Source organism: Mycteria americana, chromosome 7 (genome assembly GCF_035582795.1).
Source record: "Mycteria americana isolate JAX WOST 10 ecotype Jacksonville Zoo and Gardens chromosome 7, USCA_MyAme_1.0, whole genome shotgun sequence".
NCBI classification, from domain to species: domain Eukaryota; kingdom Metazoa; phylum Chordata; class Aves; order Ciconiiformes; family Ciconiidae; genus Mycteria; species Mycteria americana.
In genome coordinates, this window is record NC_134371.1 from 6,845,068 (window position 1) to 6,871,952 (window position 26,885).

The 26,885-nt window shown below is 42.4% G+C and overlaps 1 protein-coding gene across 4 annotated transcripts in view; it reads left to right on the forward strand.

Moving 5' to 3' along the window:
- FNDC3B (fibronectin type III domain containing 3B) overlaps positions 1–26,885 on the forward strand; it is a 215,611-nt gene that overhangs the window by 16,163 nt on the left and 172,563 nt on the right. For 3 of the 4 annotated variants that reach the window (XM_075506878.1, XM_075506879.1, XM_075506880.1), the window contains exon 2: positions 25,747–25,885. In XM_075506878.1, the coding sequence (XP_075362993.1) occupies positions 25,775–25,885 (111 nt within the window). In that variant the 5' untranslated portion in view covers positions 25,747–25,774. Of the gene's footprint in view, positions 1–1,455; positions 1,472–25,746; positions 25,886–26,885 lie in introns of those variants that run through there. The other variant, XM_075506881.1, reaches the window with a different exon arrangement.

The following is a 26,885-nucleotide window of genomic DNA, read 5'->3' on the forward strand; positions in this document are numbered from 1 at the left end:
GAAAACACTGAGGTTTTTTCACACGTCTTATATATGTTGTGCGTGTATGGTGTAGGGAAGTTTTGTTTGCTCTTGAGCTATGTTTGAATTCCCTTTGTGGTGTAAATCAAATAATTCTCTAAGTACGTTGTAGGCAGTGGAGGAAGGAAACGGTTTCACAAGTGTTTGCTGTATAGAACTTGGCGGATCACCTCGGTTAAGTAGTTAAACATCATGATATTAAAAAAGGAGGTCCTGCGATTCAACTCCGCATGTATATTGGTAGATAAAATACTACAGATGTACATCAAAGTGCAAGTTCGTGGCCTGATTACACAGCTCTGTTAGTGCTGCTACAGAAAGGTCAGTCCTGCCTCCAGCTCGCTTTATTCCTATCTCTTCTCTTGTTTTACTCAATGAGTTAGACCCCTGGGTTGATCTGGAAGTTAACCTTAGATCTGACTTGCCTTGCCGCTGGGCGAGTGCCGTCCGGCGCAGGCAGAGGGGCAAGCGGGGGGTCCGGTGTGGCTTTGCTGGTGCTGGCCTGGCATCGGGCTTGCTTCAGCCTTTCCTGAACCTACACTCAAGCAACCCAGCTGTGGCTTTCGAGCCAAGCCAACGATGGCGTGTGATCCCTCCTCCTGCGCTGGCCACGTACTGGAGCGGGGCACGGCTTCCTGGTCCCACGCCGCCTCCCCGGCTGCGGCAGCACCTTCCCCCCGCGGGCAGGGGTGTTCCTGCTGAGGTTCGGTGCAAGGGGGAAACATCCTTGTTTAAATGGAGAGGTGGTGTATTTTACTTTGGCTTTAGTCTTTTAGTACTTGTGTTGTTTGAAATCAAAGCGTCGGTGATCATTCTGCCTGTCTGCCAGTCTCGTCCCCTAACCACCACCTCCCACCCTAAAGGAAAAGGGTTAAGAGAAGGTAAGTGCAAAAGTGTTTCAGGTAAAATCTCCTGGTCTCCTCAGTGCTCTGCCGTGCACGTATGGGGCAGCTTTCTCTTAAAGGTTCCTGTAGTACACCTTAGCAAGTGACGTGCTGCTTAAAAGAACAGCTCGACTACCTGGTTTTGATTTAAATTACTTGTTCTCCTTCAGTGTTCATTTTAGCTACCTGTCCCAATACCTCAATTTCTTCCTCCTTTGAAACTGTCTCTGCTCTTTGTTTCTCTTATTTGAAGAGACGGGCTTTCACGCCCTCTGTACGAAAGGCCGTCGGGAAAGATCTTCCCTTTCTCTTCCGAACAGCTCGAGGCGGAGATCTTGTCTGTCTTTATATTTACTCACGGCGAAGCGCGTTGCACTGAATAGCAGCCACCTCGCCTTCCTGGAACAGCGTGTGCTGCAAGAGCACAAATATCCGGGCTCGGTAGAAAGGCTCTCCTGCGGGCAGAGGTGCACCTGGGCTTCTCCTGCGGACAGGGCGTCCCTGGCAGCCCCCAGGACCTGCCTTGTCTCTCCTGCGTTGGTTGAATTCCACATTAACTCTGCGTGGTAAGAATATCTCCTAATGATTCACTGCTAAAATTTGGTATTTAATAGCTGCTTAGAGTCAGAACTTCTATGGGAAGGAAGAGTTTATAGATAAAGGTTGGTCATTGCTTGTTAATTAAAGTCTGTCTTTTGTCAAGGATAATTAGCATTGGTAAGAGATAAACGAAAGTTCACACAGAATACAGCTGAGTTGTAATCTGCTTATGTTAAAGCCTGAAACAGTGAAGGGTGCGTTTGACTTGAAGTGCTTGCCCGCGGATCTTTGACTTTGTCCTTACGGGGGGAGGAATAGCGAGCTTTGAAGTGCAAGCAGAACTAATGCTGAAATACTGAGGTATGAATGAATAACAGAAAGCTATCTATACCAGAGATACCTATATTGTGTGTTGGATTCCAGGTGGTATACAGAGCTATTAGATTATTAACAGCCTCTCCTTTTAGTAATATCCTGGTTGGAAATCTCAGCTACTAGGATGCATCCAAAAGGAAGCATACTGAGATAGGGAGCAACACTTAATTAAGTCTGTTTTTTCCACCCAAGAATGTAGCCCTTAGGTCATGTTTCCCTATACGTGTGTGTGATTATATATATAGAGGTCTGCCCTTAAAGCGATGGGCTAAACTTAATTGACTTCAGCTGAGTTTACGTAGGTTCACCTACACTATGGCTACGTTTGCACTCCCTGTTCTTCACTTGCATCATTGGAGACTTGGTTTCAACAGTAGGCTTTGTCTTGCCGAAGGGTGGGTTGAATTATTTAAATGTAGGCATGAGAGAGAGCGAGCTGGGATGCCGGACGCGGAATGGGAAGGTCTGTGTAATGCAGAAAGAATTCCAAGCATCTTTTTGGTTAATTCTGTTTTTTAGAGGACTGCTAATGTGGCTTGATGGGAACTTGCAGCTTAAGGTTTCTTGATTATTTCTAAAAATGGTTCTCTAAAGTCTTCCTGAAAATCTTTTTGAATTGCAAGTAATTGTACTTAAGACAAAACAACTCAAAAAACTCCATCTTTTAACCTTTACTATTTTCATGAAACCACTGTTAATACTTTGGCAAATACTCCAACATTGAATCTATTTTACTCCTAATGAAAAGGAGCCCTGATCCCACCTGCTTCAATTAGGTTTATGCTCTCCTACTCAAAGACTGAATTTTACTACGCTAGATATTCTGTACTGAAAAAGCCTTATTTTTCCTAACAATTGGTTTGATTTTATAAGGAAAAACATATTTTGACAATATTTGCAAATGCTACAACAACATTCCTCTGCAAAATGTACTGCTGCTGTTTCCAGGACACACAGATTTTGGATGCTGCATTTTTGTTACTGAAGTAGTGATGGTAACTTAGAATTAAAAAGCAAACAAACAAAATCAACTTGTCAGAAATGGACATCAGAAACGTCCATTATATTTGGCACTTAGGTTCTATGAAAATGAATTTGGAAAAACGTCTGAGGGGACATTATATCCTCTGAAATGCTCCATTGTCTTTTCCCTTTCCCTCACCTTCCTACTGATGCTTATCTTCCATAGAGATTATTCAGGTTAGAATAAAAACGGGAATTTGACAAGCATATAGGTAGCCTTTTCTCTGATGCACATCAGCATAGCTTCATTGTTTTCAAGATGTCCCTAAAACTGTTAAGTTTTTAAGCGGTTAAAATGACACTGTCAGTGATCTGATAAGCTTCACTGGCTTTCGTTTAGATTGTACATTCATGACAGATAATGTCAGCCAATAACGTTGGAGAACTGTTTGAGGGACAAAGAAATGCGATAATGGGGATGGAGGTTTTTGAAGAAATTTACCCCTGATGAATTCATACCTGTCCACACCAGTTTCTCAGTAGGCTTAATGATTTTGGAGATTTGAGATGCTGCTTTGAGAATAAAAGCTGAGGTTACAGGAGAGTATACAATTTATATGAATATTGGAGGAGAACTCAAAAACCTTTTATATATATATATATATATATATTTTTTTTTTTTATATGTCATGTCTTTAAATGAATTTTGTTGCATAAAATTGTCTTGGATGAAGCCTTGAATATTGTGAATTTGGTTCAACTTTGTCAATTAACTTCAGTGGACTGAAAAGATCTCCTTGAACCTCACCAGAAAGATTTTAACCATTGTGTTAGTTTCTTAACTTTTTTCCTCTTCAGTATTACTCAGCAGTGGTGTTTAGTTGGATTGTTTAGATTAAATTAGGAAGTGGCATGGTTTTTTATAGGTCTGTATTGTGTTGTACGCTTGAACTGATGGTGTGTAATTAGACACTTCATTTTGCTTCCATTTGACATCTTTTAACTAATCAGTTACTTGGGTTCCTTTATTTTGCATTATTCTATTTTCAGTCGATTAAGTACACTCACTTACTTCTCTAAGGGTACAAAATTAAGAACATACTAATTGCACAACAATCTTGGCATGTGTAGATTGCCTCAGTGTCACCTAAGGACAAAGACTTCTCTGCTTACATTGCTGGCTCTCTTCTCTCCATGCCCTGTGGGCACATGTGTCAGAGCAGGCGCTGCGCTCTCCAGATTCTCTTCCTCGCTCCTGCAGTCTAGTCAAAGCTTGTTGGCAATGTCTAATGTAGGTACTCACCCTTGGAAACGGCTTGATCTCAGCTTTTAAATGTGCAGAACCACTAGTTCAGTGGCTTTGGAGGCTTGGTGGTGGGATAGCAGGGTGATCTCGAAGGAGTGGAGACCCAAAGGTATCGTGTAATCCAGTGGTGTGACTTATGCCTGGAAACCAGTGGGCTTCATCTAGGAGCTGTCATGAGGTGAGTGGGCAGTTGTGATGCTCTCTGTTCCTGATTTGAGTAAATCATGATTGTGGCTATTGAATGTCAAGGAAATAATGCTGTGGCTATAAAATATTTGAGTGCAGTATTTCTAGAAGCAAGTTTCCCCCAGGCATTGAATGCTCTGGAATAAATGTGAGTTCATTATGAAATGCTTGCTCTGATTTGTGAGCAGGTCAAGATGTAGTGTGTTTGGATTTTGGTTTGAACATAAGTTATCGATGTGAGGCACCGAGTAGGACCTAACCTTTGCCAGCTAACAAGGTGAAGCCAACAGAAATGAGAAAAAACACTATCATTTTACTTTTGTTGCTGCAGTGCTGACTGAGCCTGAGTGTGTCCAAGCATCTGGTGTTCGGACAAGATACATACTTCTTTTTGTACAGCTGTTTTTCAAAGGGAGTACTTACTTTTATAAAAGCTGGATCTGTGGCCATAGTTGAGTAAATATCTTTAGGGGTGCTCTGCCACGAGAGGAGGTGCAGGAGGTTTCTCTTGTGAAAGTGGTGATTTCTCTCTTCGATCCTATGTAGCTGTTTACAACGGTATCTGTATGTTTATATTTGGACTGTATTAATAAAATCCCCTCTACTGTACTTACATGTGAGCTTGTGTTAAGGGTTGTGTCAAGGTACCTAGCAGGCAAGGGCCCTGGATGTTGTGGTGGTCATTGGGTGTTGAGTTCAGCATTAAATCAGCCAGGGTTGGGAGAGTGCGTTAATGTATACGTGCTGTCGGGACACAAGGGTCAGTGTATGGGGACCTTACCTTGTAATGGGTCTTCTGTAGCCATAAGCTTGTCAGATGTTGCAAATATGATTGACTGAAGTGAGAATATCCTTTGGCTAAGGCTGTATTAAAACACTCTGAAAAGTGTGATCGTTTATGGGGTACTAAAAATGGTAGCTGCTGTTTTTTGAAGTCTTCTGCAAATGAAGCATTACCTCTCTGTTGTTTCCAGTGAAACCACAGTGATTTGGAGTTCTGATAAAGAAAAGAGATATTTAAATAGAGACTAGCAAAGATGTAAAGTGGAGGTACTATTTATTACTGAGGCTAGATTTGGATGCCTGTTTTAGAAGAGTAATAAATGGCACCTAGAAACCTGTAGAGAAATGTATTTTAAAAAGATCTAAGTGTCATGGCTGCAATTTTGTGCTGTCAGAATTTTTGCTTTTCTTTCTTGAAATGCTTTCTTTCTTTCGTTGAACAGCTGCCCTCATTCCAGAGATGGCAGCCTTGGCTTTACCTCAACCGCTCCTCTGCATTTAGCTTTGGATATTGGCTGTCCTCCTCATAGGAGGAGACAGCGAGCTACTGAAGTGTCAGGGTGCCTTAAGGGGATTGAATCCTGAGTTTCATACGAGTGACTTTTAAGATTTGTCTGCTTTTGGTTAAGAAACGTAAGCTACTGGCTACTGAGAAAATGTTAGACGTGAATCATTGACTTGGATATCGTTTCATGGGGCTTGAAGCTGGTCAAGCAGGGGAGAGTTGCATAGTAAGTTATAACATGACTATCCCCCAATATCTACACTATATAATTTAGGTGACTTCATTAAAAGCTTAAGATTTCTGTACAGTGACTGTTACCCCCCAAAAGCCCAATTATGAACACGTTTGTTTGGCTACTGGTTGGCTGCACGGGGAGCCCAACTTAGGGGTGGATTAGGCACCAGGGGCTGCAGCACCATCACTCTGCAAGCTGCTTGAAGACCAGTCAAGCTTTCCTTTACAACCACGTGTCCGTCACCATAACTTTTGGTGCATTCCAGTGAATGAACCGGCTCCGTAACGAGGGTGGCCGGCATGGGCTGGAGCCGTGCTGCTTGTCCCCGCTCCCCTCCTGCCCATGCTGCTGGCAGCTGCCTGCCGCAACTAGGATCTGGCTCTGGAAACGGGACAGGATGTTTGCTTTTGTGGAGTGCAGTTGTTGAGGAAATTAAACGAAGGGATCGCTTGAAAGGCCAAGCCACCTACATCAGATTAGGCCATTAAGATGAGGGTTGTGGGTGTGATTTAAAGCACCTTATCAGGAGAGGTCGGGGAGGACGTGCTCTCGATAGCCAGCATTGCTTGGAAAGCTGCGTCGCGTCTCTTCTCTTTGGGCCGCAGTGTGACGGCTGGGGTTGAGTACAGAGAAAAGGGAAATCTTAAGGAAATCTGAAGGAGCTGGTTTATCCGAAGGTGTGAGGCTGCAGCCACCGCGGGGGGACGTGCGGGGCCCTTCCCGCCCGCCCGAAGGCATTGCACACCCGCTCGCACGCCGACAACCGGCCTGCGCAATGACAGATAAGGAGGAATGCGCAATATTTTAAGTATCATAAAGCTGGATATCCTTTGCGCAGGATATTTCCTGTCCACAAGAGTTTATTTTTCAACAATATTGTTGGCAGAAAATCCACAAAATGGAAGTGGGGGAGGGAAATGTGCACATTGCAGAAGATGAGAAGTTTCTAGTTTTCCGATTTTAAGTGAAGAAGTAGGAAGGCTTTGGAGAACAGAAAAAGTACATACCCCTTATGTAGTGGAAAATCACCAGTGCACGTTGAACTGCACATTGAAATGCAACTGCACGTTGAATATTCAGTGATTTGTATTTATCACTGTCAACAATGTACAGCAATTAACCATTAGATTCTTGAAAAAAGACTTTTGAACATCATGATTAAAAAGACGTTTACTTCCAAGGAGGCCTGAGCCTCAGGACGGGGATAGCCAGAGCAAAGCACTCCAAGACTGACTTCCACCAGGCTCTGTTGCATGTTTTGCCTTTGCGTTCGTAATGAATTAAAGCCTAAATCATAAAGCAGGATTTAATTGGTGATTTGTGATCTGTTTAATCCCGTAGTGAAAGTAAAGCGTACTTAGCATTGCTGCTGCCTGCTCCCCATTGACTGCGGGGTTCGCTTGCAGCGCGGCTGGGTCAGCAGCCGCCGGAGCAGCAGAGAAGTAAGGGCCTGTAGCTTCCTGCTATGAAAATACCTTTGTAAGACTGTTTGTATTTGCTTCCTTCTGTAAACTTCAGATAGAATTCACTCGATCTCATGAATGTGGCTGCGTATTCTGGGATAGCTGTTTCTAACAAAGACCTACAGCTATTAAATACAATGAGAATTTATTGTTTACCATAATTTTTCCTTTTGTTTTTTTTTTTTTTTTTTTTGCGTGTGTGTGTTTCTAGCAACAAGTATTTTCATAAAGGATTCATTTGCCTGTAGACATATCTCAAAGTTACCAACAGATATTTAGCAATTTAGTAAAATTTACAGAAAGAAGGCAGTGTAACGAAGAGGCGAGGCATTAATGAAGTACCCCTGTTCCTATCTTCCCTGTGCTAATAAAAACAGAAAAAAATTAGATAGGTGTGTGGCGTTCTTAGGGTTTATAGCCGGACTTTGTTTTTGGAAATATGAGGATTATGGTGTGTGTTAAACTTCTTAACCCATTTTCTCTGCATCCCCGGCACCCAAGAGAAGGCTTCCTAAAACAACACTGAACTTACCACGCTGAGATTGCACTTTTTGAGGCTGGAGTAACATGTTATAACAGAAATCCAAGTTGATGAGAACATTTTAGTCGTGGTGCAAAAATGATCTGGAATCTTTGGTATGTGCCAGTGGCAGGAGCTGCACTCCCCAGTACACCGCTGTCTTGAAGCGCCTGTGTGTAAGGCTTTGGGATACAGGCATGCTGTGCTGTAAGACTGAAGGACGCACTGTCAGCCTACAGGGTTTTGTAGCGGATTAAATCCAGGAAAATGAGAGGGAGAAATTGAGATTTTTCTCTACCATTTTGCTTTATAGTCTTTGAACTCACTTATTTCTGAACATGGTTTAAGCATTCTAAGGATCTTAAGATAAATGAAGGTAATTATACCCATTATGTAGATGAACATGTACATATGTGTGTGTACGTACATATCTCATGACTGAGGTGATGATCTCAAACCTCTGTGATTAGATATGGGGAGAGTAAGACCCTGAATGTAGACCCCAGGAGGTAAAGCTGCCAAGGGAAGCTGTAAAAGTAGTTATCAGATTAATTGTACCGATGAGCAGTGGCCTGACACTGTTGTACTGAACAGAACCCACCTCTTTGGTCTTGTTTTTGGGGCCACTGGCATGCCTTTAAATGCTAAAGTTTGGATTCAGCAGTGAATTTTATGCACCTGTTCTACATCTTTAGATCTTCTCACCACTGATTGGGTTTTTTGGATAGGGTTTAAAAAAAAATCTTTGAGACCTCTACCTTGTGTTTGACTATGTGTTATGCTAAATTTAACATAAAGCCTAAAATAAAGACTTTATCCTTTTGTCTGCCATACCTATTTATATTTGGGATAGGGAGCTCACTTGCTTTAGTTCTACATTACTGGTTTCCCAGCGGCTAAGTAACTTGATGACAAATGTAGATCTCTGTTATAGTATCAGTTATAGATCTGACAGCACTGGTATATAATGCTAAACTGCACTAAATAATGTTTTTGCCATAGTGATCCTTCCTAGAGAGGGAAGAGTGACTTCTGACAGCGGGTTTCCAGTCTGTTAGCTGGTCTAAAAATTCTGTCGGTTTACCAGCTAAGTAGCTCTGCTGCTAGATACCACCACGTTTCTGCATTTTTGATGAGTTTTCTGTTAATCTTCAGGAATTCTTAATCCTCTTAGAACCCAATGATGCTTCAGCATTCATGCTATAAGCAGGCTGCAGTCAGTGATTGTACTGCTGCTTTCTCTTTGTTTATTATTAGCATAAGTACTTTCTCCGTATTTAACAGGTAGGAGACTCAACCCACTCATGTTTGTCACAAGAAGGAAATTACTAGTAACAAAGTGACTTACCTTAATTTAATTAAATCAAGAAGTGTTCAAGGAAAGCCTTCAAGACTAATGTACCTCAGTGTGTTCTTAATAATAAACATATTACAGTCTGCTCAATTTAGGTGAGAATGAATATCTCATTCATTACTTCTGACCAAGTACTCTTCTGAGATTTCTGCACTGCTAGTGTATACGGATGAGAAGGAGGAAAATCAGAGCGTCCACCGTCTCTTCAGCTACAAATTTAAAGACAAAAGTTGTAGCAGGTTGAGCTTCTGATGGAAATAATAATAAATCTTGTTCTGCTCTTCCTGGAAAAGAGAAGACACTGAGGGCGAAGTGACTTGTAATGGTGCTGAATTTCATAGTACTAATTTCTGAGTATTTAAAACTGTGATGGGCAATGATTCTTGGTGTAGAGCTGTAGCACTCATTTATGTATGTTGTGCTCTAAGCAGTTGCTTTATGAAGTGTAAGGTATCTTGGGCACCTATGGGATGGTGAGGAGGTATGCCCAGCAAGCTGTGATTTAGATTATTCGGAACAGGGCTTGATGCAGCAATGCCTAGGAACACAGAACAAGGTTAGAGAAAAATCTTATGGTTGAAGTTTCATCTGGGGCAATGGAAAAAATTAGTCAGAATTCATTAAGGATGAGGTATTTTCCTTAGTGAGCATCAGGAAGAGCATGAGATGCTGAACAGTGGTTTGGTATTGGGGGGTTTCCCTGCAGCAAGCTCCATTGCTTACGTACCCATCAGCGGGTTAAAACAACTCTGAACACCCAGGCTATGTTTCTGTACCATCCCGGAGTTACAATTAGGGACTAGAGAGAGAAGTGGGAGGAGGAATATGCTCACATGAGAGAGAGCGGGAATGCTTTTTACTACATGGGTCCATTACTATTGAGAGTCTTTATTAAAATGGTTGCATGGACATGTCATCTTCCTCCCCTGCCCCAAGAGGAATATGCTATGGTGTAGGTAGAGAATAATATCAGTTAGTTTTACTTATTTTTTTAAACCAGATGTTAGCATGTCAAATGATGGAAAAATATGTACCCTCCCTCTAGAAATTAGGGAACAAATGCAACCCACTTGAATCCCTGAGACCTGTGAAGCTTTTTGCTGGAAGAACAACTGGGGTTAACGGGTAGGCTTTTGTCACTGATTAACTGTGTACCGTATTGTTAAGGGAGGTATCCGCATGGGCTCTGCTCTGCGGTCCACTGCCAAAATGTGATTGAACTGGGTCAGAACGTAAATATTAAAGAATCAAGATTGTGCCGTACTTGCGGTGATAGTGCCTGGGTGTTCCAGCTTATTCACACAAACTAAGTGTGCCTCGATAGCGGTCTCCTGGGTGTTAAAGCGGTGGAATAAAATCTTGTTGGGTCATGTCAGTTATATCATTCAGGTAAAATTGAGCGCAACTAAATTTCACTGGGAACGCTTGCTCCTGCGCTAATGCCGTCAGACTGTCTGCATAACTCTGCAGACTAACTCCTGGTTTTGCTGATATTCCAAAGTTTCTGCTTCCGCTGTCAAAGATAAGATGCTGTCAACCCCCATTTTAATTTTTAAAATTTATTTATATAAATTGGATGCGGAGTTAATTCTAAAAGGACATAAACGTAGTGTAACATTCTTTGCTCCGTCACGGTTTGTGTGAATTTCTCTTGCAATAAGCAAGGTGAGGTGCATGTCCAGGATAAGCTGAATACTGACGACTGTCAGAACACATGGTGGTGAAGAAGTGGTTTATATTTATGCAAGATACTGTAGCAAACGGACTCTTAAAGAATTAGCCTTTTTGTAGGTTCAGTCTCTTTTTCTAGTTTGGATACATCCAACTAGAGTTTTGAGGGGGGGTTTCTTATATTTGTGTGACTTGCACATTTTGTTCTCATCTGTTTATTGGAATTCTGGGAATTCTGTAGTATTTGTACCTTCTCCCCAGCCCTCCAAAACCACTTACCTTTTTGAAGGTCACTTTCCCCACCCCATATGCAAACCAAGTCCATTTCTTGAGATTCAGGTTTGCATCTTTTTAAGATGCAAAGCTAGTTTTTCCTCTGCCTTTCCCAAATACTTTAATTTTTGAATTCCAGCTAGAATTACAAAAGAAATATTTTTGGGATAATGTGGGTTCGTGTTTTATTGTGGGTTGTTTTTTTTGTTTTTTTTTTTTAATGCTTCTTTCCAGAAAACTGAAGCGTTGTGAATGGTTGTTGCTAGAGATTTATCACTGGGTGGATAAGCATGAGCCATCATAAAAGTCAAAATGATTTTGTTTAAAAGGACCCAAAGATGAACTCTGCTTTGTTACCAACGATTTTATTTTTGTATACTTAAAGCTAGTTATTCTGAGGCTTGTACAATGGATCTACCCCATGTTTGTAAGTAGCAAGCAGGTTGTCTATGCCAACCTGGGAAACCAATGAAGTTTGCCTTCTGGAAATCGGTGGCGCAGAGAAAGGAGAGAGGCGTTTGGGATGGGGTCTGTGGTACTGGCTTCCAGCGGCATGGCTCCGGGGGTGCCCGGGGAAGAGGGGCCATCCCGCTGCACGCCTGTGTTGGCTTCCACGTGCCTTCACCCAGCCCGTGCAGGACGCGTCCTGGTGCGTCTCGGCCACGATGTCGGTAGAGGTGGTGTGAAACGCTCCTGGGACAAACACAGACTAAATAACTTTTGGTAGTGTTTCGGGCTGCAAGGGCTCTCAGCGTGGGGTTTGACAGCAGTATGCTTTCGGCAACAGGCGGGCCAGGAAGTTTACGGTTCCCTGCTGTTTTGCTGGAATAGTGCATTGCGTCCGCGGGGCTGGGGATGCTGTACGGAGGCAGGGAGAGGGAGGGATGTACTCAGGTATCTCACCGAGCAGAAACAAAAGTGCATTTGTCTCATTAAATCAGGAACTTTTGTTCTCTTGATCAAAAACCGATAGATGTTCAGTAAGATGATGACAACCAACCTTCTCGTGGTTCACCTCTATGGAGTACAGCTTCTTCCTTTTTGTGATTTCTTAAGTTTATTTGAATATTTACTCTAGACTCTTGCACCTGTGAAGTTTGGTATGCAGCTATGGAAATGAATTTCCCCAAGTGTAATGAGGGAAAATGAAACTGGAGTTGTATGTTGCATGAAGCTTGAAAGTTGGTTTGCTTTCTGCTGCTTGTCTGTTTAAGTTTTTTGCTTGACTAGAATTGTGTCATTTAAAGGATGCAGAAAGCTAACTTTAGTTTCAAGGGTTTAATTGACTTCATTGGAGCTGTGTGTGGTTGTATTAATAGGGAAACACAACGAAGCATGACCGTTCCCTTTTTGATTAAATAATAAGTTTGCATTAAAAAATTATTGCAGTTTGACTGTGGAGAAATTTACCTTTACCTAGCTCAACTTCTGGTTCTTATTATTGCCTTGTATTGTCTTGAATCTCCCAAAAGAACTTTCCCTTGCTGTCTTTGAAGCCCCTTAATTATTCTTTACCTTTAAAATTTTAGTTTCTCCAGAGTTGTGTGAGCTTCCTAGTGCATGACGCCTTGTCTCCAACAAGCAGCGGTGTTCCCGGGTCGCTCTGCAGGCATGGGTGTCCAGCTGCGTCTCATAAAGCCCCTGAGCTGCCTTCTCAAGATCCACTTTTAATGGGAGCCTGCAGGTTAATGCTAACTGTTCTATCCAAAATGGAGTCTGTGTAGGCTTGGATGGTCACAGTTATGTCCTCCAAGTTTTTTAAGAAACAAGAAACTCTGGGTATCCATCTGCAGACCTAGTGTAAGAACACACTGTTTTCTTGCTTCATTTCCTCCTCTTTTTTTTTTTTTCCCCCTCCATTTTCCTACCTTTCAGCCAAAGCTCACAGTAACAGCAAGCTGCCGTAATGTTTTCTCTTGTTTTGGAGCTAAAAGCAGCAGGGTAGGATATTTTGTAATTAAGAAAACCCAAAGAACCAGAAACGATAGGTTGCCTAGGTTGCCTTTCGATTCATTCTTTCAGGGGTTATTCCCAAAGGAGCCTGGCTAGCAATGTGCTGTGAACTGGAAGGTGTGCGCTGCTTGGTCTAGGATTTAGGAGAATTTTCATCAATCTTCAGAAATTTTTCATTATGTGAAAAATAATTAGTGTAAGGTGTGATGATAACCTTTCAGTACTGCTATTACCTCTTCATGTTCTACTAACACTGAAAGCTGTAGTATCAAAGTCAATAGGTGAAAGATTAGGAAATTTTAATTAACAAAGATTTACAACTTAGTAATGAGTAACTCCTGTAACTAGGAGTTATAGGATTGGGGCTGTTGCCTTTTGACTGCACCCAGGGCAGGCGAAGGGGAGGGCATCTGTCTCCCTGGCCCCATCCCACGTGGCTGCCTTTCAACCAACACTGCTGGGCTTGGTGTAATTTTTTTTTAAGTGATGTTTGTTTCCCAATTCATAATAGAAGTTGTCCAGTACTTCACTGTGTTGCTTATTGTCAAAGAACAATACCAATTTATTTTTACTGAGAACAACTTTCACCCTTCCATTGCCTGAATGAATTGGCAGAGAGGAGGAATTAACTTAGAAGGGTGAGGATTCAGAATTAAATTGGCTGTGGACAATCTGAGTGCTGGTAACCCCAGTGGACTGTCTCCTGCTGTATCAACAGAACTTCATTTCTCCTCCAGTCTGTGTTACAAACTGTGCCCCATTTCAGACAGGTAACAAAACCCAAAGGTTTTCCCTTTTAAACCATTTAATAGATAACTTGAGCTTTATAGCTGCATCGGTTGGCGTACTCAGCATGATGGAGATTCAGCATTTTCTGTCTAGATAAATAGAAACCCTATGTCTTCCTGCCTCAAAGCAAACAAAACCCTTTGGTACTCTGCATTTAAAGATTCGGTGGTTTTGATTCCTTGCTGCTTTATTATCACTGGAGATAAAAATCAGATACCTGGAGTAGGAGAGGCTTCTTTCCTGTAAGGTGCTGGATACCAAAATTACGCAATCGAAAATGGAACAATGATTTGATGATTTTGTGTGTGTGGTTTCTTTTTTGTTTGTGGGTTTTGGGCTGGTGTATGGCTTTTTGTTTGGTTGGTTTTTTTTTTTTTTTAATATAAATTTCTGTCTATCTCAAACGAAGAGAAACCTTCTTAGGTAGCATACTATCTTCATTTTCACGAAGCAGTTCAGCAAAGTAAAAGAACTCTTGCCAATTTTATTTTATGTTCTGTGAAAGTGAGGGATGGTGAAACAAAACTTTAACTTTTTCTCCTGATGCTGAAGAGTTCTAGAGTGATGGGGTTTGGGTGGTAGGTTTTGAGTTGGTTTTTTTGTTAGTCATGCAGTTTAGGCGCTTAGATCCTGTGAGCATGATGATGATAATGGGTTCAACTTTCCTTCTACAAGAGAAACTGCTCCGGCAGCCATCCAGAGGTGCTCCCTTGCAGCGGCCGCTCCATGTGAATGCCTGTTCTTGAATCCCAGGGCTGAATGGGAGATCTCTCCGAAGCGGTTTCCCACAATAACACAATGAGCCGCTTTGTCAGCGCAGCGTCAGCCCGGAGTCAGGTTAGCGGTGAATGGCGACAATAAAAAAGTTTGCCTTGCACAAAGGTGTGCTGAAACCCTGTTGTAAATGGAATTTGGTATGTGTGCTTTTCAAGCACTGCAGATTGATGTGATAGATATCCTTTCTTCTTCTTTGTAGTTTAATTAGTGGTAAAAAAAAAAAACCCCACCCCATTGATTTCAGTAGATTCTCCACTGCACAAGAACTCAGAGATAACCAAAGTCTTTGCGATATTATTGCAGACAGATTATTATTTGAGAGAGCAGAGTTGAAGGCGAGGGTATTTATCGCCAAATGCTATGCTTATCAACCTCTAACAGTGATTAATACTTTGGCTATTAAATGGAGGAAGAAAGCAAACAGGTGAAGCATATGCCTTACCTGACTTGCACCTTTGTGCAAGAACTTTGTGTAGAGGTTTTGCCTGTGTCCCTGGGCATGTGCACGTGGTCACAGCCCTGATCCGGGGGAGTTCAGTACTTAAGTACACCACTAATAAAACTATTAAGAGTGCATAAAGATGTACCTGAGTGCAAATGTCTGCAGGATCGGGGCCCACATTGTAGACGGGTGTAGGTCTGGACTGAAGGGGCTTGTTCTTCCTCAAGCAAATAGTTGGAATAACTTGGTATTTGCTTGAAACAGTGTTTAAGCTTACTGAATATCTTTTGTGACGTTGTGAATTTCATTTACAAATTGCTTTTGTCAGTGGCAATACAGAGTGCAGAGAACCTGGAAAGGATTATCATTTAATTAGGAAACATGCAGCGTTGTCTCTGTTGCACAAAATGGCCCTTTGCCATTAGGGGACCGGTTTGTGCTGTGGGATGGAGAGCTGCCGGGGCACTGCCATCCTCCGCTCCTCGCCCCGGCACGTGGGGGGACCGCAGCTGGAAGAGCTCTGTCTTCTCCTGCTGACCGGTGGAGAGGAGGATGCCAGCCCAACAGAAAGGTCCCGCTTCGTGCCCGTCCTGTTTGATGTGGCTTGTGGTCTTCTAGAAGAGCACAGAGATGCTGAGTGCAGTTGGTAGTGGATTGTACAGCTGTCAAGTGATCAGCACCCAGAACTCCTACTCAAATGTTTCTGTGAGGGTGGACAAGCAGGAACAAATTACTTGGAAATGTGATTACTGCTTGTATTTTTAGAATTGCATAAATTAATTCCCCTTTAATAAAAAAACCCAAACTTTAAAGGAGTTGCTATTTAAAGCAAATTGTGCCAGAGCACATTTTATAATTAGACGTTTTTTAAATGTAAAAAAAGTCAAAAATGTAAAGAAACAAGAATACAAAAAATCGTGGGGAAAAAAAGTAATTGGCCACTGTTGTGCAAGAAGAGTTAACCTCAGCCTATTGCTGCTTGGAGGAAGTGCTATGAAATACTGCGAGAATTGTGTGCCTGAAAACTTCTCTATTTTTGCAACTATATCCCTTGTGAGTCCCCTTGATCTGTTGTGATTAATATGGAGGAGGGTGAAGACAGAAAGGTGTGAAGACATGGAAGAAGGAAAGGAATACAAATAGCAAAAATGACTAACTTAATTTTTAGATTGAAGAAAGAGCACAGAAAAACCCAAATGGTGAGAGTGAGTTGCATACAAGTTTTCTCTGTGTAGCTGACTCTTACACCAGCGGTGCAGGCTGTAACTGTGATGTGTTTGCACGTTTTAGAATTGATTTTGAGCAGCAGATGAATTTGCTGCTGTAATACTATTTGCAGGAGTGAGAACGCTGTGGAGCCATTGGATTAGCTTGTCTGCCTGTGGCTTTCTGCTCCGCCGTAGCGAATATAAGCCTAACAACATTTTTGGAGACCTGTTTCACTTCTGGTGTATTTTATTCCCTTAAATCTAGCACCACTACGTTTCACTCGAATATGACTGCCTTTGGGGCACGTGCGCACCCCGGGCGTGCGCGGTGGTGGGAGGTGGGTGGGCTTGGCTTTTCCTACACAAGTTTTCACAAGATTTCCCTGCAGAAAACCAGGGTAAAAAACCCCTAATGGCATGAAGTTTTCCTTTGGCAAAAGACTCCTTTGTGCACCAGCTTGCTTTATTCTGGTATTTCATCAGAGCTATTACATGCTGATTAGTGGTACTTGCCTTGTGAAAAACGACACGCCTGCATGATGCCGTTTGACCTGATCTCCCCATTCCTGATGCTCGGTTCTGGTTTTGGTTCTGGTGTTTGAAGTTATTTGGTTATTCCATGTCATCCCAAGGTTGAGCTAGGGACCGTTTTTTTAATAGTTTGTCTGTTCCTAAATTACAAACCTTTCCTATGAGGGGTATGCAGCTGGTTGCATTGCAAAATTGTTGTTCTTTAAAGTAATGGAGTTTCAAGTCTTGAAAACTTGAGGTCAAATTTTAGATCTAAATAAATGCAAACTACTGAAAATCATCATGTCGTTACCTTTTGGATAGCTGCCTTAATCTCACACCAATGTGGGGAAAAACACCATTAACTTTCCTTGATCCCCTGTAGAATTGAATACTGCTGATAATTCCATCTTCAGAGATGGAACGTACCATGGACATTGAAGTTGTGGTGTTACTTAAAATAAAAATAAACAAGAGGGGACTAAACCCACTGATTAATTACAGTGATTAAGTTCTGAGAGGATGTTTATGTGTTTCAGCTTAGTGGAGATAGGATGCAGCTCCTGGTGGCTTTGTTGTCTGTGAAATGGCACAGAGAACAAGCAGCAGGCATTTTACTACCTCTTCATAAAATGCCAGCGAGCTTTGTAGGTATGCATTCCCTCTAATCTGTTTTCTTTTGTCATAACAGATTTTTAAAATTGCATGTATTTTTAAAAAATTGTTAGGAAGAAGCTCGTCTGTTTGGATGCTTTCAAATTAATCTACCGTGCTCGCAATTAAACAGAGAAAGAATGCTTTCAGGTTTCAATCGCTCTTCAGACGGATGTGATTTAACTAAACTAATGAACGCACATCAGACAAGACAAATTCCAGACTGTTTGTGCCTTGACCAACCATCTGTGCGCATACCTCCAGGTACTGCTCATGTCTCAAGAGGCTTTTCTACATGAACAATTATTACCACTCCTTTTTGAATTCAAGTGGCAAGCCATGGCAAGAGTCTCTTGAAAGCAGCTATATTTACCACTCTGCTTTTCAGTGAAAATATAATTGCGTTTCGTATGTTTTAATTAATCTTAAATTTCAACGTGTGCTGTACAAAATACAATAGGAAAACAGGGCTGTGTGTAAGCTCTTTCATCTTTTGCATGCAAACACCAGCATCAACAGCAACATGCAGAAGAAGCACTTCTCATGCGGAGCCTTCCTAGTGGGTCATGTACTCATCTTAAATTCTTAGTGTCTGAGTATGTGTGTGTACAACTAAGTCTATGGGAGGTGTATACATACTCTGTACATACTAGCATTTTTTTTCACTAGTTATTTTTCTCTAGTTATTTTTGAGTTTGTACAAAATATCTCTGGGAGAAGCACCCATTTCTTCAACTGTATGATGATCAGCCGTGGCATGATTTGAAGTACCAGCCTTTGATATGGTTCTTCAATTCCACATACAAACTCCTGGAAAATAGCAAATGGTTCCAAGAGTATTTCTTTTTATGGAAGAAGAATAACGTGTGCTGCAGGTAATGGCTGCTGCGAATGCAAAAGGATTTTCTTCTCTCATTACATTTCACTGTATTGCTTTCCAGAAGTGAGATTTCTTCTAGAAATATTTGAGTCTTCTCTGGTTTTGGGGCCTGTGTTTCTAAAGCCATCTTTGACTTCTCAGTGGTGCTCAGTGGGACTCCCTCTGACACGAGCCTGTGATTCCATACATACTTTTTAACCATGGCAAAACCCCTTTAAGCAACTCCTACTTCCTCTTGTCCTGGTTATAACAAGACAAGTGTTTGAGGGTCGATATAGTGCAGTGGATGGGGGAACCTGTCTGCGTTCAAGCTAACTGTGGACGGCTTGGGCTGGTCGTGCTATTAGGATGTGGTTTGGAGGATGCAGATCAGATATCACAAATACTTTCCTTTTGTGGTCAGAGAACTGCCAATTTCTGAACGTCCTCATTGCAGACCCTGGTTTGCCCCAGGACAAGCCAGGGAGAACAGCTGGTAGTGGGGAGAAACGGTCACCTTTTAAGTGACTGTTGGTTATTAGATCAGTTATATCATCAACAGGTTTTTGACTTTTGACATCAAACCTGAACTAGCTTTTCCCATCATTGTAAACTACCAAGGGAGTTTCTGATGGGTTGGATTACTTCTCTGATCAGTGCATCAACCGCTGTGCAAGAGGAGATCACCCATTACATGCAGAATGGTAGAAGAGGGGCTCATATAGTACATACATACACATATATAAAAAATAATGGTAGAAAGGAGCTCACATTAGACTATATAACCTGATATTTAAAAAAAAATTTAAAATACGTGGTTCTGACGCAAGCCTCTCCTTCTCTTCCCAACCTCAATGGGATACGTTTTACGATTTTGAAGAATTAGTGAAGATGATTTCTATTTCAAGGAGACTACTTTTTGTTGGGTGATAGATTCTGTCATCTTTGAAGCCACCCTCAGTGTCTGAGTTGTCTTTACAAGGAATGCTTTAGGTTAGTTTTCTTCGGGGGGGCTGGACACGTGTGTACCATACATGCCAATACCATGTAACTTCTGGCATTTATTATAAAGGCAGGATAGCTTATGGCTACTGATCATGACAATTAAACATTTATCCTAAATTTAGGAAGGAAGGTTGAGCACCAGTGCGCCTTTGGCTTTCTCTGATGGTTGCCATTGCCGAGTAGCATTTAAGCTTGATATCACGGAAGGCAGTCTGAGAAATGGATGGTCTCGTTCAATGATGTGGCTGGCGGCCAGGAGAGGCAGTGGTCACAGCTGGTTTGGGAAGTGGCTGGGCCACAGACAAATTGCTTGTCATGCCTGAGGACAAATACTGTAGAAAATCTGAGGAGTTTTTGTTTGCTTGTTTATTAATTGCTGCATGTACTGTTTGGGCTTGTGGGAGCATGTGTGCCTGCGTGTGCATGTGTGCGTGCATAGAATCATAGAATCATTAAGGCTGGAAAAGACCTCTAAGATCATCTAGTCCAACCGTCAACCCAACACCTCCATGCCTACTAAACCATGTCCCAAAGTGCCACATCTACATGTTTTTTGAACTCCTCCAGGGATGGTGACTCCACCATCTCTGTGGGCAGCCTGTTCCAATGCTTGACCACCCTTTCTGTAAAGAAATTGTTCCTAATATCCAATCTAAATCTCTCCTGACGCAACTTGAGGCCGTTTCCTCTCGTCCTATCACTTGTTACCTGGGAGAAGAGACCGACCCCCACCTCTCTACCCCCTCCTTTCAGGCAGTTGTAGAGAGCGAGAAGGTCTCCCTCAGCCTCCTTTTCTCCAGGCTGAACAACCCCAGGTCCCTCAGCTGCTCCCCATCAGCCTTGTGCTCCAGACCCTTCCCCAGCTTCGTTGCCCTTCTCTGGACACGCTCCAGCCCCTCAATGTCCCTCTTGTGGGGGGCCCAAAACTGAACACAGCATTCAAGGTGCGGCCTCACCAGTGCTGAGTACAGGGGCACAATCACTTCCCTAGTCCTGCTGGCCACCCTATTCCTGATACAAGCCAGGATGCCATTGGCCTTCTTGGCCACCTGGGCACGCTGCTGGCTCATATTCAGCTGGCTGTCAACCAACACCCCCAGGTCCTTTTCTGCCTGGCAGCTTTCCAGCCACTCCTCCCCAAGCCTGTAGCGTTGCATGGGGTTGCTGTGGCCCAGGTGCAGGACTCAGCACTTGGCCTTGTTGAACCTCATACAATTGACCTCGGCCCATCGATCCAGCCTGTCCAGGTCCCTCTGCAGAGCCTTCCTCCCCTCAAGCAGATCAACACTCCCACCCAACTTGGTGTCACCTGCAAACTTACTGCGGGTGCACTCGATCCCTTCGTCCAGATCATTGATAAAGATATTAAACAGAACTGGCCCCAAAACTGAGCTCTGGGGAACACCGCTTGTGACCGGCCACCAACTGGATTTAACTCCGTTCACCACAGCTCTCTGGGCTCGGCCATCCAGTCAGATTTTTACCCAGCGAAGAGTTCACCAAAGCCATGAGCTGCTGGCTTCGCTAGGAGAATGCTGTGGGAGACAGTGTCAAAGGCTTTACTAAAGTCCAGGTAGAGAGCATCCACAGCCTTTCCCTCATCCACTAGGCAGGTCACCTGGTCGTAGAAGGAGATCAGGTTGGTCAAGCAGGACCTGCCTTTCCTGAAGCCACGCTGGCTGGGTCTGATCCCCTGGTTGGCCTGCACACGCCTGTTGAGCACACTCAAGATGAACCGCTCCATAACTTTCCCCGGTGCTGAGGTCGTGCACCATCTATATATGAGCTTCATCGTGTTGAAATTGTAAGGTGGTGGGGTTTTTTTGGTTTGAGTGTTTTTGTTTTTTTCTTTTTTTTTTTAGGCTGGAAAGAGAAAATTCTTTCTTTTAAAGTTTTATACTATGTGTGTTTCAAATCTTTTCTATAGTAACGCTAGGATTGAAGGTGGTGTAGCTTCTTACTGTTTATGCAGTATGTTCTTTTGTAATCAGGTGGAATAACCCAAAGTAAGCACTGCATGAGTGCAAATGTGCGTTTAGTACTGGTTTTTTTGTTGTATATTAAATAAACCAGGATATGTGGCTCTACTAGGTATCAGAAAGCTGTCTGTTATCTTTGTAGTACAACTTTTGTAATTCCAGATGATTCTGAGAAAAAAAAAAACCGAACTCTTTGTTCAGTAGCTTTTAATGGTCTGCTGCAGGGAAATAAAAATTGAGCCTTTGCAGAGAGCGGTCACAGGACTGGATATTGAGAACTCCTTTTGCTTTTGCCAGGTTCTCTGAATTTGTCTGCCATAGCTGGGAGAAGTTCTTTGGCTTTGTAAAAGACGGAAGGTGGAAAAAATCACAAAAAGAAAAATGTTCTTGGCTTATAGCCCCATTAATAGCATGGATAAAACCTTCTAGGAAAAGTAGGACTTGGGTATCTTGGTGGGGTTCACACTGCTTTTGGAATTTCAGGAGAACTCTGACGTAACCTGTTGGGTCATATTAATTCACCATATATGGACATTGGTTTTTAGATAGTTACACTTTGTTCTTCTGTGTGTTTTAATTGTCTCTCTAGTGCCATGTGCAACTAATTTATGGATTACTAATTCACATATTGAATTAATTTAGGGAAACAGAGTCATCTTGGTGATCAGTAGAAGACTGCAGTACCAAATTGAAAATCAGGTTTGTAACAGTAACTTGCAAACATCAAAAGGTTTGGAAGTTTGGTTTGGGGAGAGAAACGTCAAAGTTGGATGGTTATTTCTTCTTCCTTGCTCTACAGCAAGATGGGAAGCTGTGATTTCCCATATTCCTGGAGGTAGCTAGACAGGGAGATGCAGCCTCTCGCTCCATGTTGGCGTTGCTGTGGTCCGTCCCAGCCAAACCTAGGGAATGTAGACGCACAGGAAATATCTTTTTTTAAATTTAAATATAGTCAGCTTTCTAGACAAAACCCCAAATTTGAGTTAGTACCTGGAAAAAAAAGCTGTGGGTTAGTATTTGGCAGTTCATATTTTAGCTGAGGAAGAGTTCTCATATCCTGAAATGTGACCTGGCTCTTTCAGTCCTTGTCTGCTGTTTTCTTCCATCGATGTTCCTGAATTTACAGGAAAAAGAAAGTGCTTGTGTTCAGACCTCACCTTCTTTGTATTAATTAAGTTTGCTTATATGGGCATCCCCTGAGGTAGGGGGAACGCTAGGTTTTAGGAGGGGTGTGAATGCATGGTGAATAAATCTGTTTTAAGTAGGATGGATGAGCAAATAAGCTAAAAAAGTGCGTGAAGCCCATTTCCAAAGGTTTTGGCTTTGGTGTGAAGTCTGCCAGTCTCACGGTAGATGTCTTAACCTCGTCTCATCTAACTCTGCATGGAGTACATCTGTGTGAAATACTGCTAAAGAAATGCCTGTGGCCAGCTGTGCTTTGTAGCCAGTACTGTTGCTGGCATTACCTCTGGCAGGGTCGTACCAGACCTGACAAATAAAGGAGGCCCTTTTTATTTCTTTTTCTCCCCCCCCTAAAGTGAGGCAAGTGTAGACATGGCTGTAGTGACAAACCATTAATAAAGCAAAAGGAATGCAGCTGTAAAACTTTAAATAATGACATGTAGCAAATAAATGTCAACATATTGGTTGTTGTGCCTGGAATGGAAATATTACTAGGAAAATATGTAGCTTCAAGCTACAGTCTGGCTTTTTTTCCCTTAAGAAAATAGTATCAGCGTGACGCTTAAACTCTGTTAAAGCTGGGGCTTTCGGATTCGGACTAGATGAATGTGTCACTTATTTGGGGGAGGGGGGTATTGTTTTCCATGGGTTTAAAATAGTTCCTATGAACGTTGCATTCTTTTAAAATTATTTATTTATTTATACATTAATATATATGTGTATACACATACAAAAAGTATAGATAAGTAACTACATGCATTACCAATGCAGTTCGAGGTACAGCTGACTGTTGACTAAATCAGTGTGTTTCCATTGAAAGCTGCTAACTCCTATGTTCTCATTGGTATTCAGTATTAGGCTTTTTCAGTCCTTTTTCTTAATCCCAAGCATTTAAGAAGTGGTTCAAAAACTCACATGTTCTCTTTTTCCTCATAATTTTAAACAAACAAACAAAACCCCCAAAACCCCGAACCACACTGCCCTGCTCCTTCCCCTCCACCCCCAAAACCCAACACCTATGAATATTGATTGTGGACTTGGATCTTTCTCAAAATTAAAACCTGAGCTTGTGAAGTAATAAGAAGCAAAAAGTTTACGAAGAAGCTCCAAATATTGCAAAACTTCAGGGGAGGGAGAATGCATTGAGCGAAGCTTCTGGGCTGTCAGATTTCTGTAGCCTGTGTAACGGTTGGGTCAGAGCTGTGAATGACTGAGCTGGGGAGGCTTTGGTCGCCGATAGACCCGTGCCAGATCAGAGAGCTTGATCCTGTGGGCTACAGGAGTGTTTAGCAAGTGTCCTTGTTCCTTACTCCATGGGTGTATACACTGCAGGGCAGATTATTCCGGGTAGTGGTGACAGTAGGACTAAACCATTGCCAGACTCTGGGACAAAGCAGTTGATGCAGGCAGGAGATGGGACTTGAAACCCGGCTGTGGATGTACCATCCTCTTGACAACTGTGTCTCAAGCTTTCTGAGAACTTCTGTCCTGTAGTTGAGTGTCAAATAAAAGGAGGGATTTCATTTGAAGGTGGATGAAAATAGATTGCCTCCATTTATATCTCAGTGAAGTAATGATTAGAAGAGTGGTGTTTTCACGCGGATAAGAACATCGGAAATTGCTGTGAGAGTCATGCTAAATTTGGTGCTGAGTTAAATTAAAATGCTTGTCTTGAGATGTATGGCTGGAGGTAACAGGGCTGTTTGCACGTCTCCTGAAAAACAGAAGTGCTTTTAGTCTGCCGGTACTACTTAGATGTGAAGGGGGCTCGTGTGATAAGAATGAAAGGATAGGTGTGATTCAGTCTTGTGGGGACTGCCATCACTTTTAAATCACACAAGTGGTCCTCTTCAGGAGCTGGACTGCCAGCTCCTGGTCAGGCTGATGTTCCTGATCATCAAGTCGCTCTGCAGGTGATGAGATTGTGACGAGCTCTGGAAGAGGTTGATGAAAATGGAGAGAGTGTATTTCAACTAAACTATTGGTTTAGTTGTTAAACTAAAAAAAAAAAAAAAATCTAAATTTAAAGCCTAGCAGCACCTGGGGGCAGACCAGGTATGGGGGTGTTAGGTTAGCAGCATGCCGTATCCGTGGAACCACGTGCTCCAACCCTGGTGAGGTTGGCTCAGCCCTTCGTCGCCTCCGGTGCAGATGAATTAAACTCCTGGTTTATGGCTCTGTGTCAGGTGCTCCATGTGAATACTAGATCCCACAACACTTTCCTCGTGAGTGGGGATTTCCCTGCTGCTCTTTGCCCAGAATTCCCCTCTCTATACTCTGGTGGTCTTGTGCCAGCTGACTACCTGGCTGTTACCAGCCACCTAAGTCACAGCATTTTTTTGTTTTTCTAACTTGAATTTGTGACATATATGAAATTATTCAGGAGGACTCTGGGATTCTCTGGCATGAGAGGTGCTAAGGAGGCTGCCTGATCAGCACTGGACCTGTAAGATTGCTTTGCTTAGGAGTTCTTGTGCAGAAGTCTCGATAAGCTACGTGATTACATCATCCATCTTATTCATTAAGGAACTGGATTATTGCCCCATAAAACAGTATGATGATACCCTTAATGCTGAATTGAGACTTGTTTTTACAAAGCAATCTCCCTGTGGTTTTAGTGATGCTTACATATCACATCAATTAGCTGTGAAGGGGGAGAGTGTGCTGGAAGTGATGTGTGATTCTTCACAAATCCTGAAGTGAGATCTTCTTCTCTTGTCCTCTGTACAGCACAAGGTGTTTGGAGCGTGGGGATGTGCTGTCCCTCCTGCTCCAGCAGAAACCTTAATCCTTTGGATCATGATTAAGTGGAAGTCAGGTGCCTGCTCTTTGTGTTATAGGTGGCAGTTCACACTGTTTACAGGGCCCTAGAAAGAAAATAAAGGCTTTTGGCTTTGAACTGTGGATATTGAGTGAAACCGATGTAACATCTTAACCACACGGATGATGTAGTTCGAGCTGTGGTAGCAAGCAGGATGCTGATTTTTAGGAACAGAGCAAATCTCCCTCAAAGTGTCTTGGAACTTGCCTATTTCAGCGGTGCGATGAGGGCTGGGGATTAAAATCACAGGAAAGTGGAAATCTGGCTAGATGGTTTTTGGAAGTCTTGCATGGAAACTTGACTTTCCATGCTCTTGATCTAATAATTAAAACCTCCGTTCAGTGCCTCCATTTCCTATATGCATCCTGTTACAAAAGCAGGTGTCCTGCTTGGGTTGCTACCTTAATGGCAAAATCCATGCGGATGCTGGTGATCACCTTAAGTACAAGTGGGTTTTCCAGGGTCTTTAACTGATGCTTCTCTTGCAGGAAGCCCGTTGAGGAAAATTCTCCATGAATGTACGTCACAATGATGATGACCGACCAAATTCCGCTGGAGCTGCCACCGTTGCTGAACGGGGAGGTAGCCATGATGCCTCACATTGTGAATGGCGATGGATCACAGCAGGTCAGTGAGCTTTGTGGAAAATGGCTGGTTTAAATAAACTTTCTGGGCCACCAAGGGATTTTGAAAATGGGGAAGATGGTTTTCCCTCGCACTAAGGAGGGCAGAGTATTTCCTGGAAGGTAGAAATCTGCCCTTACACTGGAAAGACATTAAAAGCAATACTTAAAGTGTACCATTAAATTTAATATGATTATTTGCATATGTGTTCATTGAAGTTAAAATAATGGGATTGAAATAATGGCTATAAATGCTATGTTTTTGTGGGCTTTGCAGAAAGTTAGTCTCATGATTTACTTGTGCTAGCTGCTGTCCAGACATCTTGCTAGTATCTGTGATGAGATTTTAAGAACGTAAAACAAAAATGTGAGATTATAAAAAAGGGAAAGAAGGAAAGAAAAGGAGAATTGAAGACAAGAGTCCTGTGATGTCTGCTATTCTTTGCTTATCTAAATGTACTGATCCCAGCAGTCCTATGTATTGCCCTCTGCTTCATTATAAGAAGCAGAAGTGAATTTTGAGTGGGCTTTTGAAGGAAGGCAATTTATAGTTGCTTTCATATTTTTCTGGGAGATGTTCTCTAATAAGCTTGATCAGAAGTAGGCAGAATGATTATAAGACCATAATGATGCCTTCATATCAGGATACAGCCTGGAAGTTCAAGTGATAGTTGGTAGGTTCCCAAATCTGTCGTCTTGGGTTAATCTTTCTCATTGTAGAACATCTACCCTAGCAATTTTTCTGCGTTACTCAGTTTGGTTCCCTCCTTTGATTTGAGACATTTCAGCAAAGTATTTTAACCAAGGTAGAAATAAGCTGGCCTTCATGAATCAATATAAAACGTCATTCTGTGACTTCTAATTCCCTTGATCATTTGTTCCTCCCTCCAAGCTGTGTTTTGAGCTACACCAGCCTCGAGAGGAAGAATAACTTCTGCCTTTCTTGTAAGCTTCTAAGTCTGTTTGCTTATCTGGGTTCTCATTATGATACAGATTTTCACTGC